Here is a 16,470-nt window from a genome sequence, read left to right as displayed (position 1 = left end):
GACAAATCACAGGCGTTATTGCTTGACAGAAAGCTGAGCAACATGTGTTCTTGATGTCAATTGCCTACTCTGTAGAAAATGTGCTCTTTACTGCCCTAAAAAAAATGCCCTTCACCTTTGCGTTCACCTTTTTATTTTGCTTACTTTAGTAGGAGATAATTTCATCTCCCCTGTATATGAATCTTTGCATTCTAACTACACTAGAAATCAAATACCAAATACCTTTGCTTGTGTTTGAGAAACAGAACTGAAGAAATTGTGTGGCCAAGCTGTCACAATGGTTTTCAACATTAAATAGCATGTCTAATTTAAATAAGGGCCAAGAACCTAGGAGATTTCTTCCTACAGGCTCTGGCAGTAAGAAAGGGCATATGCGGGGGGTGTTAAATAAGACTAATATATGCATAAATATGGATAATATATAACCCTATCCATGACAAGTTATATTCAATAAATGAAAGTTCATACACAAATTATAGCCTGTCACTCAAACAGTTTATTAAAGGAACAAGTTGAAACATAAAATATACAGTATTGTTTGATAGGAATATAGGAACTTTATTCAACAAAATACACAGTAATGCAGTAATGGTTAGTACATAATACTTCAATTACAATGCAGCAAAACAACACAACAAGAACATAGACACATATAAGACAAAATGGGAATGCATTCAGGAATAAATTATAGCTAACTGTTAAGATGTTGATGGGCACCCCAGGTGCCTGCTTTCCTAAGAAGAGACTGCCATTCTCTCAGCTCCCATTTTTATATAGTTAATTCCCATTAGGTATCATTAGGGATCTTGGATTGGTTAGGGGGTGTGATCTGTAGAATGACTATTGGTTGACACACCCAGCTAGATTGGGATTGGTTAATGTAAACTTCATGAATTTAATAGACTTCCCAGCTAATTTGATATGGAACGACTGGAGACAAAATGTCATAAGTGTGTTATGGGAAAACAGCTAAGATCATCTAATTTTAGATGTCAACAAAAGGTCCAGATGGGCCATCACCCCAACCCATCTGTCCTCTTATTTATCCATCTGCTGCTGACTATAGATCTGTTTACTGGCATTCTTTTTATTGTATGTCATGCTTTCCAACATTACAGAGTGGGGTTTAGGAGTTTCTTTCTTAGTTACTGATCAGCTTCATTGACTTTGGAAGACCTTCAGGTCTCCTTCCTTCTCATTGTGTTCCTCCTCCTCCTGATTGTACCTAATCTCACAGTGTAGACCTGATTTATTAAAGCTCCCCAAGACGAAGCTGGGTGATCTGGAATTGATTTCCTAAAAGTCACTTGCTATTAGTTAGCAAATGTTTTCAATCCTGGACCAGATCCATTCCAAGTTTTGTAGGCCATCCAGCTTCGCTGATGAAAATGTATCCTCTCCTGCCTTGGGGAGCTTTAATAAATCAGGACCTGTGCATCATGAGGTGGCATCTCTCTTTAGGTAAGCCTGTGGACCCCATCTTCAAATGACCACTACAACTGACAATCGCAGCTCTACCTTTTCCTCCCCTGGCTAGGCCTCCCTCCCCCAAACTAAGAATTGGGCATCAGTACATGGAATTGTATGGAGTGGGCAGCACTAGTTTAAAAATTGGCAACGCTTGTACTTTTTGCACTAAAGATAGATGCTGCTACCCTGCTCCACCTCCAGCTGCTCATTATTGCACTAGGACTTTATGAGGGAGCCTGCGTTGAAACAAGAATTTAGATTGAACATCTGCAATGTTTTTTTTTGCATAACCGAACTGAATGATCAGTATTTAGGTTGATTTCATGTTTGGGTCAAACTCAAACAGCAACTCGAATGTAAAGGATCCTGGTTAACAAGTACAATATTAGTAAATTTCCCTATAGTTTACAGAAATTTCTGCCAGCTTAGAGAAAATGAATTAATACTTTTTTTTTTATAAATCTATGCTTGTATAAGAGTAGGAGTATATCACTAAAAATATATTCAAGTTAGCATTCAAATTATGAGCAAAAATTTTTGAAGTGTAAACATTTACAAATTTCCTAATTATATCTAAATGTTTGCTGTAGGTCAACAAACGCATACAGGTCTTTTGAAGGGCATCTTTGTACACCTGTAGAGCCATTGTAAAAAATCTGAAGCCTTCACATATGCTATAAACACAATCTTTCTTCAAATCTTCCGTATTTTTATGGTCTGTGGCTTTTGTGCCAACTCATTTCACCTATACCTCTTCATTTTCTTTTTTCTCCATTATTGACTCTTGGAACGTGCAAACCCGCTTTCAAGATGAACGCCATCTTTCCTATTACATTATTTCAGCTCTGCTAATTTTTCAATCTCTCACCTCTGTCATTCAAAATTTCTTCGGATCGCAATTTTTTTTCTTTCTTTTTTTTTTTTTTTGTATTAACTCAAGTGAACTGTAAAATGGGAAAAACTGAAAATGTTTCTTTTCCAAACTTTATCATTAACATTTAATCCTCTCAGATCCATCACAGTGATTTTATCCCCTTTAATACTGTTTTTTTATCACCAATATTTACTAATGGTGCTGTAGTTATAATGTGGAATTCCTGAAGACGAATCCTCTAGGATTAATTTAATTTTAATTGCCAGTTTATATGCTGAGAAACAGCTCTAGAAAGTTTCTGTATTTTTTTGCTTATTTAACACAATATGTAGAACTAATTCTGCAGTGTCAACAGAGATTTTGCAAAGAAAAATGTGATGTTTTTCATTTGTTTCCTTTTAATGACATTAACCGTATCGTTGTTAAACAAAACAATCCAGTATTTGGAATGGTAGCAGATGGAAAAACATTTCCGTAATGTCAAACTGTTGCACGTGAAACTATTATCGTCAGCTTTTCCAGTACACTCAGATGCAGTGTAGCATTAAAGGATAAAGAGGGGTCCCTAATGTCAATGGTGTACTTGTCAGTCTAGAACAACACAAGCATGCAGCTTGCATTTCATACAAGCTATTTTAAATCAAATGTCACAACTGTCTATATCCTATCTGTAAATTTGAGTTCTCAATCACTGTTATCCTAATGTCCAATACTAACATGTCTGCCAGACAGGGGGCAGCTTCATTCTAAGCTTCAGTGCTTATGTCATATTTTTTCTGCTTATAAATATTCATACTAAGTGGATAACATTTTTATACATTCTTGTGCTCAGTGTTCCATCTTATGGTTCTGCATAAGCAACACAAGTAAAATGTTGAAAGAAGCCTTCCTCCTTTCCTTGTTTTGGTTACACTGAAAACAGTTCTGCCTGCTGCTAAATCTGGTTTTCCTCTTCAAAGACCAAACTTGCTGGCATTCTCCCTACTTGACTGTTGTTACATGTCATGTAGCCATTGATTATGTTGCAATAAAAATACAAGAGAGTGAAGTTGTTTGCAGAGTAGAATTTCAATGAGTTGAAATAATTCAGAGTAGCCTATGCAAAGAATAGGGAACATTTTAGCTGCATAACCTTTTAAACCACATAGGCAGCCTCCTCTTGTAGCCAAGACCTTTATTAACCCTCCATATATTCATCCCTGCCACTTAAACAGTCACCAGTAAACTATAAAACACTAACATGATTTGTTCCAGATTTAGCTAGTGCTAGGTACTGGTATAAATGGGAAAAGTTCCAGAAAGCATTCCACAGTTTATCACCATTTTATTGGATAAATAATCTACAAAGATGATCAACTAGGGCCAGAACCTTGGCCAGTATTTAGCTTGCAGACCCTCAAATAATGTGTTTTTGATTTTGGGTTTCTACATAGATAATTTGAGTTTAAAGACTGGAATCCAGAAAAAGGAGTAGGGCACCATTGCTATTGATGGAAGATAAACTACTGTAAAAAAAAAGAACACACGCCATGGATTACTAAACTTTTTATACCTGCAATCATTTTCTGGAGAAGGCATGTTTAAAGCAGAATGGATACAGTTTTAGAATGAGAAATAATGTTGTTTTGTGGGGGGGGATTTCTGTGTTTTTTTGGCCAATAATCAATTACAGAATAAACTGTTGACATGATGTTCACATGCTGTAATAGAACTGCATGAGTTAATTTTGTTTGAAAGGGTACTTCTTTACATGGAATACAAAATCCTGCATGGTGAATTAAATATGGAAAAACACAAAATAGAAGTTTCATAAGTATGCATTACCTTTATTTTTGGCACAATTAAGTTATTATTCATCCAGCCAATTATTTTCCAAGGTCACATAATTAGTTAAATAGAGATAACCTGTGTATAATCAAGCGGTGTCAAGTGATTGTAGCATAAGGTTCAACATCTCAATTTATTGGCATGATCCATGCAATTAACACAGAGGAACACTACTAGCCATGGAAGGAATAGAAAAACATATATGTTATAAAATGGATCAAACCAAAGATTAAGCACTTCCCACATTTTGCAGAGCTGGTTAAATGGAAATTCCAGATGCCTGCTAACAGCCCTTTATGTCAATGAAAATGCCGTATAATGCTGTATGAAAAGTATTAACTGACCTGTAGGTTAGCAATTTTAAAACATAACTCATATTTAAAAGTAATTCTTGCTTTCTACTGGTTTGTAAAAGACTTAGGAACATATTGTCGATTTAGAACATTCCTGGGTCTTCAGAAATCCAGGGACTGCAGTAACTCACAAAATTCTTGAACATGGTATATTCACTAAAATTGTAGGGGTTGTGGGTTACAAAAAGAAAAAAATAGGAAATGGCATCTAGTGTTCCCATAAATAAAAGCAAAATGTAGGCGGGAAAAGCATTTTAAGGTCAGTGGTGCGGTAATTTACATTTCAGTTTAGCTCATTAGCATTCCATTATTTAATTACACAACACACTTTTCTCCTGACTCAGTTTGCAATAATGCTTTGAATGTGACATTTTTGTTTAATGACCAAGGCCTTCTAAAACAGTGATAGTGTAGATGCTACATGTAGCATCTACAAGTGACAGTCCAATATAGAATGAATGGGACTGCAGTGAACAGTTCAGCACCCATTGCTGCCATTCGCTGTTAATTCTGCAAATGTTGGTTCTTTAAGGAATGCGGTGTGAGTAGCGGAGTAGCCGGTAATGTGTCAGCTGCCAGGTATTCTGGGCTCCCGCTGCAGGTCTGAACCTCCTTAATCCTTCCTTATTCTCAAAATTGTGTCAGGTTGTCCAATTTTGCAATCATGTTTAGATTTAGCCTTTTTTTAAAGTCTCTGCCAAATACAGGGACCCAGTGAATGATTAAACCTGTATATATACAATATAAATATCAATTATGTAAAGACTGATCGTATAAACCTACTTAACAGTCTGGACAATTAAAACAACTTGTTTTCACTTTTCAATTATAATTAGAACAAAGTTTATTTAATCACATTTTCCCTGGCTTGCTATGTTTTTTACAGCAGCATGGGCTATAATTTAGGGAGGCAACCCACAGCTAAAAAGCCTTTGAATCTTTGTAGAATTTTATTTTAATTTAATTGTGTCAGTTCACCTGTGTCTTTTTTCATGCTTCAAACATATAAATTGTACTGAAAATAAAAAGGTAAAGGAATTCTCTCTTGATCTTGAGAGATATACATAATGAATGGAAATCATTACAGTGCATATATAATGACCTACTTTCAAAATTAATTCTTTAAAGACTTTGCTGTACTTTAAAGCAAACATAGGTTTAAAGTAAATCTGATATCTTGAATTAGTGTTATACAACTATGCCAAAACATTCTTTATTTAGATTTAAGTAACATGTATCCAATGTTATTTGTCATGTGTCATATTTTGAACTGATCCAAGGAAGCATTTGCTGTAATTCAGTACAAAACAAATTAGTAACTATTGTACAATTATGTAATTATTTTTTTTTGCCAAAAGGACAAGGACATTAAAATTCTTCCTTACTGAAACTAAGGAAATATATTAAAAAATATCTATATAAAAGGCATACTATATACCTAATCTTTCACGTTTTGCGGTGGCAATATACATAAAGATTACATTATTTATACTAGAGAACACCATGATCAGCCAGTAATGCTTGAATAATAAAATGTTTTATGAAATCATACAAATGATTGATGTGAATGGCACTATAATTTTTGTACTGTGCTATTTAAAATGATTAAAAAAAGGTTATTGATCTTATTTAGGTTACCTTTTATGGGAACTTAGGTCTAAAGGCAAAGAAGCCCAACATGTATAAATGCTCAGCCACATGCCCTATCTTTCAAAATTCATTGAAAACAAGAAAACCAACATGGACTACAAAAGCTAAAATTGTGCCAAGAAAAAATATTATAAAACAGTTGTTTTATTATATATCCAAAAAAAGTTGTACACATGACTAAACAGACTACCCAGTAAGTAATACTTCAGTCTATCACAGATACTTTCATATTTCCGGGTAATACACTTAAAATCGCTTTTACATGTTTTTTATACAAAGACTTTCAGGAGCTGACAAAGTGTCCTTTATTAATCATAAATACTTAAGTATTACCAAATATATGTTACAAACTCCTAAATATGCATCCAATATCCTTGATATGTGTATAGGTGTGTATAAGGGACACAATTTATAAATGAAAACTGATAATACTATTGTATAAAAAATAACATTATGCAATTTGGTATTTAAAAGTATATAAATTAATTTAAATTAAGAAAAATGGTGGCCATACTCATACTACATATTGGGATCACATTTGTAACATGACCAATACAACTGCAAGAATTGACCTTAGCATGCTGCAAAGACATAGTTGTACTTTTAGTAAAGATTAGGAAACTGTAATCAGTTTAGTGAGCACTGTATGTTTGATTTGATGTGCCTATGTACAATTTTTATAGATATATAACAAAATAACTGTGTTATACTATTATCTCTTGGTAAACTTTTAGCCTTTAAAATCTCTGTTGACTTTTTGTTTGTTTTTTATGATTAAAGGGATAGTATGATATTGTTTTAATATAATACTACTAAAGGCCTGTTTCCATCTATGTATTTACTGACCTATGAACAAATACTGTTGGCAATCTATTTTTATTATTTTGCTACGGTGTGTTAAAAAACACCACCTGCAAAATATTGATGCCAATAAGGAAATGCATCTGTTATGAGTTCTATGCCCACAGATGGGCTTTAATTTTGCAATAAACGTATATACATTGTTTTGCCTTAAACCCAGACTGTAGATGTGTTCAGCTTTAAATTTTGGATTGCTTGTTAATCATTTTGCATAATGAACAGATACAATTAGTAAATGATTTAACATAGATGCATATAATTTCAGCACAATTCATCATTCTGCATATTCTCGTACTCATCTGTTTCTTTGTTTATTTTTGTTTGTGTCTTGTTTTTTTCTTTCCAACATGCTGCAGTGTCCAATATATTGTGGCGAAAAGAAGGTATTAAAATAAAACATTTTAAATGTAGTCTCAGCAGAAAGAACCATTGATTAATGTGGTATTTTGCTTCTGGTTTCCTAAGAGCATTTAGAGTGAATTTTAAATGTTTTTGAGCAGTTTAGCATTTATATTTCAAGGTATTTCCTGTACCATATTTTGATTGGCGATAAATTCTAATCATATTCTTTTCGCATGAGAGAAAACCAATAAATGGATTAGCCACTGAGAGTCTGTTTTTGTTCAGAGAATACAAATGGGACTAAGGTGAGATAAGGGCAGCAGTAAATCAAAGGGCAATACTCCTTTAAAAAAACACAACATTCATATTACACAACAAAAAAGGCTGCCCTGTGAATATACACAATTAAAAGCAATTGACAGCTGTTGATATGAGGAGTCCAGATTTCTATTTCTGTCTAACAAAAAGGGTTTAAAATTGTTGTATTGAGTAGAAAATAGTATTGGAATTCGTATGATGAATACTGCAGATTTATTTAGTGCCCTATAGAATAATGCATGAAATGCGATATTTCAAAACGATAAAACATCAACTATTTTTAATTGTTTGGATTAGATACAATCAAAGCCAAACCCAATTGTTAACATAGATTTAGGGCATGTTCACACTACAATTTTTTTCAAGTGATACTGGTTGGGTTTTTCCTTTTTTTTTTAATGCAGTTTAATGCACACTTTTTTCAGATGCTACGTTCAGTGTCCAAGGACCATTTTCCACCCCAGCCACCTCCCATAAGTTTAAATTGTAACTGCTATCACTACGTTTGAGGGCATTCCTTTTTTTTCCTTTTTTAAAGATTGCTGTCTTTAAGGATGTATTAATATTTTCCTAAAACGTTTGTGTATCAGTACTGCTTGGACCAGAGAAGTTGGGGGGGGGGACGCTTTAAACAGCCTAGTGGTTACCTCCCGTTACTGCCCCTTGTGCCTAGAGGTTGCCAGTAGGCAGCAGTAAAAAGCATGTTTTATTTTAACGCTGGTTTTAACAGCACTAACTGTTGCACTTTAATATAAAAATATATAAATAAATAAATATATATATATATACCGTATATATATATATATATATATATATATATATAATTATGCTTTGTGTTTTATTATAGTAATGTTTTCACTAATAGAATCTTCCAGGTTTTCATTCGAACAAATTACGTACTTTTGCTCTTATTATCAGAAAGTTTTTTGGGTTTTTTTTGCAGTGGAATTAGGTAAAACCAGTATTATAATACATTTCTGGAAGACTGGAAAAACCTCAATATAGAACATTAAAATGTAGCTGTGATGATTTCATGTTGATTAGATTCGGCCAATGTTGACCTAGGTCTAGGAAGCTTGTCAACAGGAGAATCACATGATCAGGGAGGGAGCCCACACTGAATAAACAAATCTTGGATAAAGTGGAAGGTCCACTTTAATGCTTTTTCCTATCTTTAAGAGAGAATCTATTACTCATATGCTCACAACAAATCATTCTGCTTCTTCAAGTTGGACATGTTGACTAGTATGAACATCAAGGACACGTAGAGTAAGTGTAAAAACATTTAACAGTATTTTTATGTACTCTATGTAAGGACAAAAGCATTCTTGGAGTTGGCTGTGGTTTGCGTTCCCAGGCGCTTTACAGTATAGTGGGCTATTCACACACCACCCAGTCCTAATAGAGGAAATCCAGCGGGGCCTACCATAGCTTGCATTAGGGGCTCTCACCGGTCACCCCACGAAGGTTCGTGAGCACCTGATGGAAATGGCAGGTGAATTACGGTCGCTCCCAGGGCAAAACTCGGGTCCAAATGTATCCAGCCCAGCGGTGCCAGTGGAACCTCTGATTCTGTTACCTGAGAAATTTTCAGGGAACAGACAGGACTTCCCCAACTTCCGGGACTCCTGTCTTCTGTACTTCCAACTTCGCCCTATTGCCTTGGGGACAACATGCCAACATATTGGAGTGGTCATCTCCCTCCTAAAAGGTGAGCCGCAGGGATGGGCATTCAATTTGCCTCCAGATGATCCTGCATTCAGTTCTGTCACTGACTTCTTTGCTGTTATGGGGGTGATTTATGATGACCCGGACCTGACTCGAACAGCTGAGCTAAACTTGGAATACCTAACTCAGGGGAGACGTCCTGTGGAAGAATATTCAGCAGAATTTCGGAGCTGGGCCGCCAGTACCCGGTGGGAAGACGCAGCTCGCCTCCATCGCTTCCGTCAGGGCCTCAGCGATCAAGTCAAGGACCTGCTGTTGGGTCTTCCTTCTCCATCCACTCTGGATCTTGCGATACAGCAGTCCATCTGTGTCGACCAGAGGATCGGAGAACTCCGTCTATAAAAAGTGTTCCGTAGAACACCTCCTCCTCCTCGCCTCCTCAGTTGAAACCACACTACCTGCAACGTTTCCATTTTCTATGCCTGACCTGGGGGAACCCATGGAGATTGGTTCATCCAAACTAGCCCCTGCCCAGTGCAATTGGCGTATGCAAGGTTGACTTTACTGTGGCGATCCCGGTCACAGGACCTGCCCTCGCAAGGACCTGAAAGGTTCCAGTGTATCGGGGGTGCAGAAGGGAGCCTCTCAGACCCGTTGGCCTGGTCTCCATGACGTATCCTGGTTCCGGCTACCATATCCTGGGACAGGAAGTCCCGCCAAGTCATGGTCTTTCTTGACTCCGGGACAGATGGTAACCTATTGGACCAAGTTGTTGCCTCTCAACTGGGAATACCTGTCGCCCCTCTTGGGCCTGAATTGTCCTTAGCTGCCATCGATGGCACCCCTCTTCAACAGGGTCTTTACACCTTTATTACCCCAGAAGTGCACATAACAGGGGGCATCCCATAAGGAAGTGATCCACCTTATTGTGATCAGGATGGTAAAACCCCCCCTGATTCTAGGCCTCCCTTTGTTGAAATCTCATAACCCTGTTATTAATTGGGAGTCGGGTCAGATCATTCAGTGGGGGACCAAATGTCAGGCTAGATGCCTTACTCCAGTAATGCCAGTATGGGCCCTTGAGGTGTTACAAAAATTGCCCGAGCCTTACCAGGAGTTTGCTGATGTCTTCTGGCCCCGGTCAGCTGACAAACTCCCACATTATCGTTCCTTTGATTTCCCCATGGAGTTACTCCTGGGTACCATGCCCCCGGGGGGTCATTTGTTCAATCTCACAAGGCCAGAGATAAAGACCCGGAAAGAATACATCCAAGAAAATTTAGAGAAGGGCTTCATCCGTCCATCCTCTTCCCCTGCGGGTGCAGGCTTCTTTTTTGTGGAGAAGAAGGATGGTGGGTTAAGCCCCTGTATTGATTACAGGGACCTAAACAAGATTACTGTGAAGAATCAGTACCCTCTGCCCCTTATGGATGATCTTTTCTCTCAGGTCAATGGGGCCCAATTCTTCACCAAGCTAGATTTGAAGGGGGCCTACCGCGAACATGCGGTAGAACTTGTGTCGGAATTTCGCCGGGATTACTGACACCCCGACATGAGGGTCCTGAGGCCCCTCCTGAAGGGGGGGTAGTGTAAGGAACTTACCTTTCCAGCGAGCCCACGGCGTCCCTGACGATCACAGCTGCAGAGGGAGATGCCGCTGCAGCAGGCACTGCTGTGGATGTGCAAAGTAGGGCACATCCCAAGGGTGCTGTGGGAAGGATGCGCGCGCTACCACGTGTGCCTCTTGTACCCCCCAGGGGCGAGGCACCAGGCTGCCTCGCCGCGGGGCGGGGCATAGATTGAATTCCCTGCTGCCATTCGGCCACAGGGGAGTCAGTTATCCTCCAATCAAATGGCGCTAGGTCGCGCAAGGTCATTAGGCACTCTAGGCCATTTAAGGAGAACCTGTCCTGAACACCATTGCCCGCTATAAGCCTCTGTGAGTACAGTGTGCTTTTCTGTGTTGGTTCATATTAACCTGTTGTGTCGTTACCAATAGCAACTCGGTCTGATACCTGATTCTGCCTGAACTCCGCCTGGCCTGACCTTCGATTGTTTGTGACTACTCTTGTTCCTGACCTGCCTTTGCCTTACCCTTCTGTTCCATGCTTATCAGACTGATCATCTGTGATTAACCCTTACTTTGTTTTATGACTACAAATGAAGCTTTACAAAAGGATTCTTGGAGTTGGCTGTGGTTTGTGTGCCCAGGCGCATTACACTCTATATACTCAAGTAATCACACAACCTTTCAAAAGTCTTGCAAGTGATATTTATAGTACTTTGGCTGCTTCTTTAAATAAGTAAATAAATTCTTCTTTAAATAGAAATAAATGGCCTGCATTTGATAGGAGATTTAAAATAAACATACATTTGTATTTGTACTACAGGGTAATGTCAAGAGAGTTTGTTTAGCTTTTAAACCTTTTTTTTATATATATATCAAAAATGGTTATCTATTGTTCTGTCAAATAAGCATTTTAGTGGACTGCTTCCTTTCAAATTCACTGTAAGCAATGTAATAATTTAGTAACTTAGTAACATGCATCCCAGAAAGCTTCTCTGGCTGCTCCTTCTGTGCATGCCTGATATCAGGTGACGTAGGCAGAAAGCAGAAGAAGGCAAGATGGCGGTGCCCGGCGCTTCCTCTCCACTGAGACAAAGGGATATTGCAGGGGGACGTGGAACCGATCCTGAAAACCTCTGGAGGGATCGATGGATCTGCAAGAGTCGGTGACTTCCATCAGGGAAAGTGAAAGTTGCATATCAGAGATTCTAGTGTTCTTCTGCTGATGAGGAAACACCAATGGAACAGTGTCCTTTAAGATAACATTAGTGAACCCACCACCACTTTTGTTAAACAATATGAAGAATTATTTTAGGTGCATCCTTTGAGGGTAATTAGTATTATATAATAAAGAAAAACATCTAAATTCCCTTACTTTAAAAAATGAGCACTGATTAAAGTTGGCAACTGCAATCAAACAAATTATATTGTATGTATTTAATTTTAAAGCATCAGGAAGTGGATATCTGAACTTTTCTAAAAAAAAAAAAAAAAAAAAAACTCTCATTTCAAGCACTCCTTTTTTTTTAATCCTAATGTAAATTGTTCCAAAGAGTTTTTGGGTACAATACAAAAAACAGAACAGATATGAACGAAGAAATATACAGGAATGAACACAACCAGATTAAAGCATACAATATTACACTCTAAATCTTTATTTTTGTCCAAACATGGAAAAAAACATTGTAAAACATTGAACACGTATACCATAAAACTCTTTAATGTGCCATGTTCATTGAGATATGGCGAGTCAAGGGACCCACAATAAACTTAGAGGTTACAACAATTTTAAATATTGGAAAATACTCACCAGAATAATCAGCAGCTATTATTCTCTATTATTATTATTATTATTATTATTATTATTAAACAGGATTTATATAGCGCCAACATATTACGCAGCGCTGTACATTAAATAGGGATTGAAAATGACAGACTAATACAGACAGTGATACAGGAGGAGAGGACCCTGCCCCGAAGAGCTTACAATCTAGTAGGTGGGGGAATTTCACACACAATAGGATGGGCGATATGTAGTGGTGGGAAGTAATGAGGGTTTAGCAGACAGAAGAAGATGGGTAGGCAAGTTTGAAAAAATGGGTTTTGAGCACTCTTTTAAATGAGCAGAAAGTAGGAGCAAGCCGAATATGGCGAGGAAGACCATTCCAGAGAGTTGGAGCAGCTCTAGAGAAGTCTTGTATCCGTGCGTGTGATGAGGTTATGAGTGAGGAAGTCATTAGTGGATCATTGGAGGAGCGGAGGGAGCGGCAGGGGGAGTATTTTTTAACCATGTCAGAGATGTAAGTGGGACAATAACTGTGTAGGGATTTGAAGGCAAAGCACAGGAGCTTAAATTTGATTCTAAGGTGAAATGGAAGCCAATGGAGAGAACTACAAAGAGATGCAGCGGAAGAGGAGCGGAGGGAAGGATGGATGAGTCTGGCTGCAGCATTCATAATAGATTGTAGAGGAGAGAGTCGGGTTAGTGGAATACCAGCGAGAAGGATGTTACAGTAGTCCAAACGGGAGATGATAAGAGCGTGTACAAGGAGTTTGGTGGTCTCAGGGGACAGGTAGGGGTGGATTTTTGAGATGTTGCGTAGGTGAAAGTGACAGGACCTGGAAATGTTCTACAACAAAAGGCAAAGTTTTGTAGTTATAGCAAACTGAAAAGTATTCCTATTGGATGCTGTTAGTTGGGAATCACTTCCAGTTGTATACCCTGCTGCGTTATAGTTAAAAATTACATTAATTAATTTTTTCCTATTAGGGGGTGATATTATCAACAAGTTGTTTTGAATTGTGAGTATCTCCAAAAAGCTGAGAATGGGGATATTTTACTGGATCCCTTGGTTTATGTTTAGTTACAGCCAGGCAAGTAGGATTTATTTGATAGTTTATGGACTATGAGGCATGCACTAAAAAGAAAAAAGCAGGTTGTATGATTTGCTACATTTTCTCTACAGTAAAATACAGACTGTGTCCTGTTCTTGCATTACCTGTGGTTCATTGTTTTGTGTCTGGACCTGATCCTTTTTTTTTACAAAAGTTAAAATTTGCTGCTATCATTTGCAATGTGTAATTTTCTTTCATGCAAAGAATGCCATATCATTTACAAATCATAGTGAAACAGAAGTAAAAAAGCAAAGTACGGTCGGCCCACTATCCTAAAACTAGTTACATATCATTACATTTGTGTTACATCTTCTGTTTTCAGTAGGCAGTAGTTTAGGTACATTACAGGAAGTGTTTTTAACTTGCTATAAGTTGATTCATTTTCACAGCAAAGAGGCAAAAGCCAAAAAGGAATTTGCTCAGAGACTTTATTTCAGTAAGCAGATGATGCATAGTAAGGCAATAAAGACAAACTATCAACACAGCTGGTTCAAATTGGGATTCAAATTGACCAAGCTCTGTATCTAATGAAAGCAACTGCTTTGGGAATCATGTTGTGCCAAAAACACAAATCTGATATCCTTGCCAAATATGTATCTGAGAGGCTCTATAATGTTTAAACTGTTTACTAATTATTTGTATCATAATTAAAGTGTAATATTTTAAATATCACCCTCGAAGCAGTAATGGTATTCTGTTTAACTGTCATAGCAACTATCAACAGCTTGCTTAAAGTGTACATACATTTCTATGCATATAGTCAAATACGCTATTTGGTAAACTTTCTTTTATTTTTTTATGTAATATATTAAGTGTTCTATATATAAAAGGCATGATTCTATACAGTCTTAAATTTAAGTACTGTGTCTTATAGTGTTTATTATTTTTAATTAACACAATTTAGGACAAGATAAGCTGAGATATGCTTAATGGAAAGTAAAAAATAATTTGTGTCTCCTAGCTGTTAGTTGTAAACCATCTTCATTCTTACAGAAATATATCTTAAGATGTTTGTTCTAATTTCTTGTCTTCCAGTTTTAGAAACAATTTACTTATGAATGGTTCCTATACTTTGATGTGGAGCTCTAATACGTGGCAGCCTCACAACTGCTCAGTGGCAATGCTTAAACAGCTAAACTGTATGGGAAAAACTGTGGTAATCAGAAGCATATTGAAAGTTATCATATCTATCATAAGGGTTCCTTAAACTTTATTATTTAAAACAAAATTTAAAGGCAAACCTACTTAACAAGCAGCAAACACAGTATTGTCTCTAATATATGGATGTCTAAAATCGTACAAAATGAGCTCAGTCAATACATCAAGTGTTTGGCAGTATCAAAAATATTTGAAAGTACACAGATTGAGAGAAAAAAGGATTATATTATTAGCAAGGTTGTTTTATAACAAAGTGAACATGTAAACATGAACAAGTGAACATGCATAAGTATATATTAAAGTATGCAATTCTTTTTAACTCAATTATACAATGCATCTGTATATTTTGGCAAGAATCTTTACATCTTACATCAAGTACATTAGTGCAGTGATATAGATGAGTCCATCTAAGAGACCAGGTGTTACAGTATAATTGAATTTCTTCAATAAATCCTACCAACGCATTTTGCAATTAGCTTCCTCAGGGGGTATCAAAGGTATTTGGAATTTTAATCCACTCATAAATATACCAGAAGAATTTGGATGTAATTCCATGAAGGTAAGTGTAGGTAAACCTATTCATGGGTACTAAGATCAAAGATGCTCAGGTTATAAGGGGATTCCTTTCAGAAGAAGGAAAAGGGGAGAAGTGGAAGGAGTTTCAAGGGGAGAGACTTCTGGGGTTTGTCAGCACCATCGAGATTTGACAGGGGATCAAATATGTTGTGAATGTTGATAAACTAGTGCTGGGTAGTGTGCAAGTTCTGTGTGTCTTTCCTTCCTATCACTGGTAGAATATGCAGAGTATAAGCTGAAAACCATACTCAAAATCTCAATGTAGTTTAAAGACTTAATGAAAAAATAGCACTCGTTCTCTGTTGTGTTTTTAGGATGCAATGGAGTTAATAAAGGACAACAAATTCTAGACTGTAATCGAAAATTCTGCAGCAGACTGACAAGGCTTTATCTAAGATCTAAAAGTAAAGAAGCTGAACATTGCAGTCATCTAATTCACAGGCGTATATCAAAAACTGATTGCATAAAAAGGAAGAAGTGCTGTATTTCAGAACATATGAGTCCCTATCATAGTCCCAATGAAAAGATAATATTCAAGCAAGACTTGAAAATATCTATGAAGTGAAACAGTTTTGTATAGAACATTGAACTATGCCTCCTAATTACTATTTGGGTTAAACTATAGAGTTTTTCCAGTACAAACAAAAATAAATTAAGGACTGTTAGATACAATACATTACATTTTTGTTCTTGGGTTTAGATACATTTTAAACTCAAACCACATTTTAGGAGCCATTACTTCAGAAATGTAAATCATTTCTAAATTGTCTCAATTGTTTTATCCTTTTATAATTGTTTGTGTTATAATTGTTTTATCTGCACCTATTTATATCATACAGTTTATGACATTTAGTTGCAGATCTTATAAGCCCTACTTTGTAATTGAAAAATGGAAATGCCTTAAAATATTT

The 16,470-nt window shown here is 36.8% G+C and overlaps 1 protein-coding gene across 1 annotated transcript in view; it reads left to right on the top strand.

Moving 5' to 3' along the window:
• The window catches only part of FSTL5 (follistatin like 5), a gene marked incomplete at its 5' end in the record, with an annotated part of 136,636 nt that overhangs the window by 100,029 nt on the left and 20,137 nt on the right, over positions 1 to 16,470 (top strand). Inside the window, one exon of the mRNA XM_072406841.1 lies at positions 7,392 to 7,418. Within this exon, the coding sequence (XP_072262942.1) occupies positions 7,392 to 7,418 (27 nt within the window). The remainder of the gene's footprint in view (positions 1 to 7,391; positions 7,419 to 16,470) is intronic.

The sequence above is a fragment of the Pyxicephalus adspersus genome, chromosome 3, assembly GCF_032062135.1.
Source record: "Pyxicephalus adspersus chromosome 3, UCB_Pads_2.0, whole genome shotgun sequence".
Lineage (NCBI taxonomy): Eukaryota > Metazoa > Chordata > Amphibia > Anura > Pyxicephalidae > Pyxicephalus > Pyxicephalus adspersus.
The sequence above is the reverse complement of the archived record's forward strand: the minus strand, read 5'-3'. Positions and strand labels throughout refer to the sequence as shown.